Source organism: Macadamia integrifolia, chromosome 1 (genome assembly GCF_013358625.1).
Source record: "Macadamia integrifolia cultivar HAES 741 chromosome 1, SCU_Mint_v3, whole genome shotgun sequence".
In the NCBI taxonomy this organism is placed as follows: domain Eukaryota; kingdom Viridiplantae; phylum Streptophyta; class Magnoliopsida; order Proteales; family Proteaceae; genus Macadamia; species Macadamia integrifolia.
In genome coordinates this window covers 6,617,531-6,627,407 of record NC_056557.1, presented here as the reverse complement: position 1 = coordinate 6,627,407, position 9,877 = coordinate 6,617,531, and the positions used below count along the sequence as shown (strand labels likewise).

At 35.1% G+C, this 9,877-nt stretch overlaps 1 protein-coding gene across 1 annotated transcript; it reads right to left on the bottom strand.

The window, feature by feature from the left end:
* Positions 1-2,333: 2,333 nt before the first annotated feature.
* LOC122092581 (probable LRR receptor-like serine/threonine-protein kinase At3g47570) lies at positions 2,334-7,933 on the bottom strand. Its single transcript, XM_042663155.1, has 3 exons — positions 5,101-7,933; positions 3,811-4,245; positions 2,334-2,511 (listed from the first exon to the last, which is right to left on the bottom strand). The coding sequence occupies exons 1-2, from the start codon at positions 7,802-7,804 to the stop codon at positions 3,836-3,838; spliced, it is 3,114 nt and encodes a 1,037-aa protein (XP_042519089.1). The 5' UTR covers positions 7,805-7,933; the 3' UTR covers positions 2,334-2,511; positions 3,811-3,835.
* Positions 7,934-9,877: the final 1,944 nt, after the last annotated feature.

Genomic DNA, 9,877 nt, shown 5'->3' with positions numbered 1-9,877 from the left:
AAAAAAAAAAAAAATTGGAACAGTCAGATATTATAAGTATGTATTTATGTGCACATATGTGTCTACCTATAGCTTTTCATTTACTTTATTTTTAAGTCCTCGCATAAATAGCCTTCTCTTTTTTTTTTTTTTTTTTCACTATAAGGTCATTGAATGAAAAAAGGGAAAGAATATACAAGAGGAAGGATATACACTTACAAGACTTGGACTAAGGGAATGAAATCAACCTCACCTTCGGCATTGCCATCAGCAGGAGAAGATTTCAGACCTTAGACTAACAACCCTGAAAAGCCGAAAAAAAAAAAAACTAAGGGAACCAGAATCTTGGCCGTTGGGCCGCATCCATTTCCAGTTCCCTAGAAGTGAGAAGAGGCCAAGCCTCGACAAGGGAATTTGTTTCAAATCTTGCTACTGTTTTCGCCAAGAAATCAGCGACCACATTTGCTTCATGTAGCGTAAATAGCCTTCTCTGTTCTATAAAAGAGATATCGAAAAAGGAAAGAGAAGTTGAATGGCAATGTAATTATGCATAGAGATGGTATTTCAGTTCTCCATTTTTTTCTTCTCCCCCATCCTCAACAAAGCACTTTATTTAGGCTCACTTCATCAAAGAGAGCTTTCAAATTTCGGCCAGAATACATTTAAGGTTTCATTTTAGTTTGGGCATATTAAGGAACAAGAGTGTCACTTAATAATGAAATTAAATAATATAAGTGATAGATGGAAAGCAATGGAAAGGAAGACGAGACCCAAAATTCCACTCTGCACACACAAAAGGGCCTATGCGGAAATGGAGATACAGTACACTTGACCAAACCAGATTAAAAAATTTGATGCTATCATATCTCCCTTCAAAATTCTACTAAGTACAAAGCATCAAAAGTAAAATGAGCATTTTAGTAGAAACTAGTAAACCGAAGCAGGTATTGCCTAGCAAACCTACAAACAAAACTTAACAAGGAAAGAAGAGTTATAGCACCTATCCTCTGATCGGCTCATGCCCATTCCAAAAAACATCAGTTTGAATCAAATCTGCTTGATGTTGCTTGCTCTTTGCTATCAAATCAAGAATCATCTGAAATGTATTAAGACAAAACTTGGAAGAAAAAAAAAACCCACTTTAGATACTTCTATGTGTATTTAAAAATTGATACTTTTTAATTGTTCACCTTTTATTCCCAAAACTTCTTTAAGTTGAGGGAATAAACAGGTTTTCAAAAATAATTTGAAAGAGACTAACATTATATCATTAGCAAAAGATGTATTCTTTTGCACATTATAACGTTATGACAAGAGAGGAAAAAGATCCTATGGTCATTATTGGGATTTTTATTGTTGTAGCCAATGTACTAATTGCCTCCAATTTGTTTTTATGTTTTCAGTTCTCTAGTTTGTCAATGTCCATGAGAGGAAAAAAAAAAAAAAAAAAAAAATCTTTCACATACCATGATATGATAGGAAGTTACTTATATTTTTCATGTCGCTAAACGTAGCAACATAGGCCTCACATAAATGATGTTGCCTACGCAAACTGTCAGTGGAATACAATTTCCTCTTGATTGGGCATAATAACAAAGGTGACTATAATGTTAATAGGTTTTTTCTTTTTTTTTAAATCAGTACTCTTTTCCAAAGTGTTAGGAAAAAAAAACCATTGTTTAGAAAAAACCCTGATCCTCAATAATCCATGTTATAGGGATAGCCATATATTTAATAGAGGGGAAAAACATCAAATTGGTATTTCTATCAATTCTACCTTTTGAACGTCATTAATCATAATGCTCCCTTGATTATTTTTACTCACTCAACCACATGCAGTGGTTATCTCTAAATGGTCCAAAGGATTTTCTGTCCATTTAGAGCTTTAAAAAAGAATGAAAAAAATAAATAAATAAAGATGAGGGAATTGAAAAAAAAAAAAAAAAGGAAGAATCGATATCTATATCCAATGGATACTTCACATTGAAACAATATGAAAGATTTGAATTCTAACAAAGGCCTTAGTTGAAGAGTCAAGAAATATAATGCGAACAATACAAAAACCTAAAAAAGACTACAATAATTCACTAATGTCACATTTAATTGTAGCTGGTTACTTGAATATGCTTTGTCATTCCATATTATTGAAAGGGAGTGAGGATATTTATCACGAACAAACCCAATAGGGTTAAGATCCTAAAAATTTGATCTTTTCCGTAAAATCTGGAGATTTGTTTCTTAAACTAATAATTTAAAATTATTCAAATATCTCCACAAACATATATAAAATAATCTCATCAGTCAATAATGAAAATTCCAACAAATAAAAGTTCATATCCACTGTCGACGTCTGATGACAATTAAAACTTAAATTATTTTAGCTCATCACTCATGTAAATAGATAATGCACCCCTCCAAGCTCTCCATCCAAGTTGGCTAGCACTTCTACTGATCTGTGGTAACATAGGAGACATCTCTATATTTCCTCCAGGGGATCTTTAGAATTATCATTGCCTAGCTTTCAATTCGCCTCTGGCCATCAAATGCAATGTGAATAAGTGAGATAGATACAATGTATAACCATACTAGATAGAGCGGATCAAGTCCTCCTACGAGACCCATTCTCGTAATGGGCTGATCTGCATAGATAGAATCCACTCAACAACCAATTTTATGATGAATTCTATCCATGTGGATCAGCCCGTATAAAAATGATTCTCGTACGAAAACCTTATCCACATTCTACACTAGATATATAGGTATAATTTAAAAGTATAATCCTTTTAAAACATCTGGCATCAACCATAGCATATGCAAAACCTCAGAAAATAAAACATCGCTGAAACATGCCTAGTCCCTTGCTTCAACCAAGTGGAGGTTTTTTGTTCGGAGATAATACTTGTTGACTGACTCACAAACTTTGACTCAAATATAAAATGAATTATTATATGTTTTCACTTTCCATTCGAGGAATGATTGATTGTCTGAAATTTCTAAGAAAAGCGGAGGTTTCCCTATTATCTTAACACGTAATACATGTTTTTGAAACTCTATGTTGACTGACTAGGTAAAAAATTTGGGTCTATATTGACTGACTAGTTTCTCCTTTTAACTCGCACAAAACCTTGGGCATGCAGTTCCCTATTTTCTCTCTTCTCTTTTTCCTTTATTATTATTTTCTTTGAACACTTCACAAAACCGTCCACCCTCCCTCTTTTTTTATTTATTTTTTTAATTTCTTCTTTATCATATTTATTTTCCCTTTTTCTCTCTCAATTTCTCAGATTTCAAAACCGTGGGGTGGTCCCCCTTTTTAGCCTCCAAAACATGGAGGATCTCTCTCTCTCCTCCGCCCTCCTTCTAATATCTTTTTGATAGGAATTTAACTTCTGTTTTTTACTCCTATTTCTTCTTTTTCTTCTTTGGACAGGCACAACAGCTTTCTATCTCCTTTTCTCGCAAGAAAGCAATGCCGAGACTATACCTGAATACCTCATTAAACTTATTTAGGCCCTCTTTGGTATCTTTTGAACCCGAATTTTCTGACTTAACAACCAGACTTGGTTCAAACTTATCCTTGAACCATTCATATTGAACAGAAACCAAAAGAGAATCTATTGGTTCATAACAATAACACCAGTACATACTCCTCATATAATGATTTAACTCCTTTATATCTCAAATTATCAATTGATCATTTGTACCTTGATAGGTAAACCCTTATTAGGGTTTCTGAAATTTTGGGTATTATATTTAAAAAAAAAAAAAGGGAAGTTTTAGCTTCATCAACAATTACAAAAAATACAAAATTTTAAGGAAGTGGAGACTTACAATTGTTCCTAGCCCTTATTATAGTTCATCTTCCTTGATAAATGCCAACTCCACGATAAATATCTCTGATCCGATGTAGCTCTTTGACCACATCATTTATGTCCATTCGATCCCCCGGTGATTCAACTGAGCAGGCAACTCCGATTCTAATCATTGAATTAAGGCACTCTTGCACTCTATCCTTCATGCCTGATCGACTTTCAATTATGTTGGTTACAGTTGTTGCTGCCTCTTCATCTTCTTCCATGGGGAGAAGTGAGGGATCAATGATAGCTATCACTCCATCATGCAAAGCCATATCAGCCCAGCTATGAAGATTAAAGTTATCTTTGAACATTTCATGAGTAGGCTGCTTCCCCGTGAACATCTCTAATAAGAGAATCCCAAAACTATAGACATCACCATGCGCTGAAACATCAACACCCGCACCATACTCTGTAATTTATGAATCTTAGGTTAGTACTTTCATAATTAGTGCAAATAGAAGCAAAGTCTATTGACTTCAACTGAAAGAATAACATGACATGGAAAGTTTGTTTTCCTACTCAGTTGAACTCAAGAGTATCCGTCATAAGGTAAACCACCGCTCTCAGGCCTCCCCGACTGATTCTACCATAGAGGCCAATGATAGACAATAACTCCACCCCAAACACATTAAATCAGGTATAACCATTGACAAAAATCCTATAGAGAAAATTATTTGGGTCTAGAGTTTTGAATGAGGAATGTATCCAACGTAAGATTTTGCATCTCAAAAGGGGTTGCAATATTTTCAAATTCGTTCTTATAATGCTCAAACAATGAACATAGGCTTCTATAATGTAATGCCTATAGTTGTGGATCTAAATCCAATAGCTTATCTAATGGCGTGATGTCTAAAAATTTTGATTGCACGAATTTAATTTATGTACAAGAAAAACTACCAACCCCTACACAACCTAAATGCATAATTCTTTAAAAAAAAAAAAATCATAGTTTGTAGCCTATGCATAAAGGTATGAAGTGATTATAGTAAGGAAAGAAGTAGTCAAGCTTTGATGTAGGAATAAAGAGACTTAATATATAATCTAAGCATACATATCTTCTTAGTACTTTTATATTATTACTTTTAGTTTTTTGAGATATTAAACTTACTTTTCTTTATGAAGGGCCAAAGGAGTCAAAAAATATATATATATAAAAAAAAAAAAGCAAGAGAAATATTATATTCATCGTACTAATGTATCTTTATTCACACTTTTAAAAGAAGAGGAAAAAAACTATACTAGATCAATATAAGAGGTGCATTACCTGGTGCAATGTATCCAATAGATCCCTTTATTCCAATTGAGCTAGTATGATTTGGAGATCTGATTGTGGCTTTTGAAAGAATTTTTGATATCCCAAAATCACCCAAATGTGCAGTCAAGTCACCATCGAGAAGAATATTGCTTGGCTTTAGATCACAGTGAATAATTTGCATATGACAATGATGGTGAAGATAATCCAATGCCGTTGCTATATCAATGGCAATATTCAATCTTTGAATAAGGTTTAAATACCTTTGTTCATCTTGTATGCCATTTGAATGTGTATGTAACCAACTCTCCAGATTCCCACCAGGCATGTACTCATATACTAAAGCCTTAAAATCATTGCCTTCAAAATCTATACTTGAGCAAGATGTTAAGATTTTTACAAGATTACGATGCCGAATGTTTCTAAGGGATTCACATTCAACCATGAAACTTTTGGAAGCACCTCTTTGTCTAATGTTAAGGACCTTTACCGCAACAATAGTCTCCCCATGATTGAGAATTCCTTTATAGACAGAACCAAAACTCCCCACTCCAATCAAATTTGTAGAAGAAAAGCCATCAGTAGCTTTAAGGAGTTGGGCATAAGAGATCTTAAAATGAGGATCCCCTATCAAAAGTAAAGTGGATTCTTTTTGTTCTTTCCTTCTCCGGCAGATAATGAAAAAAATCGCCATAGAAATCAAACATAGAGAGCCCCCACAAACACATATAATGACTATCAACTTGATAGCATGAGGCCTACCATCTTCTTTTGACTTTTGAGTTTGGCATGCTAGCAAATGAAGTTCTGGTATACCTCCACAAAGTTTATTGTTTCCAATGACTGAAACTGCACTCAAATTTCCAAAGACCCCATCTGTTGATACCTCACCCTCCAAATGATTAAATGACAAATTTAGCTTTTGTAAGAACTTAAATATACCCAAATATTTTGGGATAAAACCAGAGAAGTTATTGTGTGAAAGATCTAAATCTTGAAGGCCTCTTAGAGAACTCAGAGACGACGGTATAGATCCTTGAAATAAATTATCCCCCATCAAAAGGTACTCTAGGCTTGTACAAGCACCAAAGGTGCTAGGGATTTCCCCAGAGAGCATATTTACAGAAACATTTAAGATTCCAAGATTAGTCAATCGACCCACCTCCAAAGGTAGAGAACCAAAGAAAGAATTTCTACCCAACTGTAGCTCTAGTAATGTGAAAACATCAAATATTTCTCTGGGGATGATACCATCGAAACTATTGTTGGAAAGAATCAAGCGTAACAAATTTTTGCATTTTCCAAGACTTGAAGGTATTTTTCCTTGCAATCGATTAGAACTTAGATCAAGCTCAATCAATATTGTTAAATTTGCAAGAGAAGAAGGGATTGGCCCTGTCAACCTGTTCCCTTCTAAATAGAGTGCATGTAGCATCTGAAGTCTTCCAATTGAAGTTGGAATACTCCCTTCTAGTAAGTTATTAGATAGGCCAAAGTATTGTAAACCTACAAGGTTCCCTATCCCCACTGGGATATCTCCAGATATTTGATTTGCTTCCATTGAGACCGTTTTCAGTTGGGTCGATAAGTTTGCCACAAAGTTGGAGAGCACACCACCAAACCGATTATCAGCAAGATCCAAAAGTTTTAAACTACTACAGTTTGTCAATGTTTTGACAAAATTCAGGTCATCAACCTCTCCACTTCCAAACTGATTCGAAGACAATGAAAGTTTAAAGAGTTTTGATAGTCCTCCAAAATGAATAGCCACTTTCCCAGTAAGATAATTTTCGAAAGCGAAAAGTTTTTCGAGTTTCGAAAAATTGGACAGAGAAACTGGAATTGGTCCATGAAAATTGTTTGTATAAAATGCAAGCCGCCATAGATTAGGAAGAGTGAGGCCTATATTTGATGGAAGACTCCCATGAAGTTGATTTATTGCAACATCAAAAGAACCAAGGGAGGAAAGATTATATATAGTGGGAGGGATAGTACCAGATAAGTTATTAGCACCAAGTGAGAGAATCACTAATCTTTTCATTTGGCCAAGGGCATCTGGAATAGTTCCAGTAAAGTTATTTAGTGCTATGTACAAGGCACGAAGAGAAGAAAGATTCCCAAAGGAAGGTGGGATCTGTCCAGTTAATCTGTTAATTTCTAATGAAATGAATTGAAACTTTGGCAAGGTGGTAAGTTCTACAGGAATTTTCCCAACAAGATTGTTGGAAGTTAAATTGAGTTGTATTAGGTTAAAGCAACTTGATATGTTGGGTGGGATTTCCCCTCCAAATGTATTGTGTTGTAGGAGTAAAAAACGAAGCCTGGAAAGAAAGCTTACTTGATGAGGGATTTCGCCATGGAAGCTATTGTTTTCGAGGTTAATCTCTCGAAGGAAACTGAGGTTTCCTATTTCTGGAGCCAAGGAACCCACCAACCCACAGGATGATAAACGCAAGGCTGTGACTCTGACCCTATTTGGATGGCGGCGACCGCCACATACGACTGCTGGCCACTTGCAGTAGGAGACTGAGTCATTCCAGGAGCTCAGAACATGAAAGGGATCATGGGTTATGCTAGCCTTGATGGCTAACAAGGCTAGCCGATCTGTTCCATTTGATCCTCCTGTTTGTAAATATTGTGGCAAACTCATGCAGCTGCTGCACCAGAGAAGAAGAAGAAAAATGATAAAGGACAGAAATACCGAGGTAAAACCCATCAATCAGTTGCAACCAAATGAATAGATCAACTGAAAATTTGGAGCTAGATAGGGGAGAAGTAGTAGTAGGAGGGTAGGAGGAAGAACTTTGGAAGAGTTGGCAATTGCAATTTAGGCATGAAACTTTGATCAAGAACACAGACCCAAGTTCTGGACATCGGATGCTTAATTAAGTCCTTTTTATAAGAGAAGGGTCTCTATATTAGATCTCCGGTCTCTTCTTTTTTATGATGACCTTGTGGAATGGAAAGATTTATGAAAACGCGTGGGGGGCTGAGCTGAGGTGAACTGAATGGGAAGAGTCGTTTTGGGGGAGCTTTTTACAAGTGAAGGATGAATGGTGGTGGAAAGGAATGTGATAAGACAACATGTTGACTCATGCACCTAGAATTATAATAAATAAAGACATTATGGACGGCCTGTCATAGAGTATTCATGGACGGAATGATTGTATCATGTGGATTATGGAAAAAGATTCTCTTTAATTATTGAGTCTTCGAATTTGTCATTTAAGAGTTTGGTGGGGGTTGAAATATTCTGCAATTCGGATCTCATATAATTTCGTGAAATATCATTTTCAAGGGGTGATACGTGTATTGATACCAATACAATGGTCCAGATCTGGTACAACTAATAAAATCTTAAATCAGTGAAGAGGCATTTAAATCAGATCTAGACCATTGTATTGGTATCAATACACGTGTCACCCCCTGAAGGTGGTATTTCACGGAATTGTATGAGATCGGAATTACAGACGATTTTTTTCCATTTGGTGGACATGTCGAGTAGACCTGGGAATGTACGCTCATGCGTTGGAATGTTCCCAGTTGTTTTTCACCTGTTAGATAACTAATCGGACACTGATTGAACAATCCAATATTTGAAGACAAGTCGGATCCCTGGATTTAAGGCAGAGACTTTCAAAATTGTTCATCAAAATTGAATGGAATCATTTACAACAAAATAGGAAACCATTTATTAAATAGATTGGTTTTGGTTATAAAATTGAGACCGTGATTCAACTTTGATTTTTAAGTTTAATCCATTTAAATAAATTGTTAAATCGATAAATATATGCATAATGAGTTTAAGTCATTCAATGTTAAGTTTACATATACTTCAATAAAAAAAAATTAAGTTTACAATAAACAACTATTAAAAAAAACATATAATAATAAACAATTCAATTATACCCAAAATAAATAAATAAATCAATTCAATGTTATAATTTACATCAATTTCGCTAAAATTTCAGAAACAATTACTATCATTCCCTTACACTTAGCCTATATATTTACTTAAATATTAATCACCTCCCCTCTACTTTGAAACCTATAAGAACCCTCCTCTGAAGTTCCAAGATACATACTTCTGTCCCATTATTCAATAATAGTATTAGATATTGAACTAAAGAGATAAACTTACCCTTATCATATTCGAATCCCCAAATCTAATATATTAAAGATAAAGTTACTCTCAGCATCTGTAAAACCCCAAACCAAGCCTCTTCGATCGAATTTAGGGTAGAGAAAGAGAGTACTGAGGTGACCTGAGTGAGAGACATTTTCGTCTCCAGAATTAGCTCATTCTCTCTTCTCTCTCTTCTCTCGTTTGATGAAATGCCATAAGCTGTTTGTTTTCAAGTTGATGAAATATTTAACTTTTCTCAAGAAATTATTGGAAATCTAGGAATATCAATTTCATCTGAGAGTTCATGAAGGAAAATTATTAGAACTCAAAGAGTAAGAAAATGGAGAAGGGAGGGAAAGAAGGAGCAGATGGGTGACCCTCGTGGGATAGTGACACTTCCCTGGTGAGCTAAAAACGATGCAACTCTAGAGTCTAGTGAATCGAACTAAGGGATCAATTTTGGTCTCATAGAACTCGTTCCAGAGCTATCAAGATCAAAAGCCGGTCAAAGTGAGGCACTCAGTTACAAGGTAATTTTTTCTTTTAAACCCTACGTAAGTATAATCGGATTCGGATTCAAAACCAAATGAAGGGGAAAAGGACAAATTTGGATTTGTCTAAGGAAGAAGAAGAAGAAGAAGAAGAAGAGTTACAGAAAGTAGG

Excerpts from the sequence above, each read along its gene's own strand:
- LOC122092581 (XM_042663155.1), bottom strand. The coding sequence starts at position 7,804 with ATGGGTTTTACCTCGGTATTTCTGTCCTTTATCATTTTTCTTCTTCTT. Across the intron at positions 4,246-5,100 it reads TATTGGATACATTGCACCAG|AGTATGGTGCGGGTGTTGAT; the intron begins GTAATGCACCTC and ends CATAAATTACAG.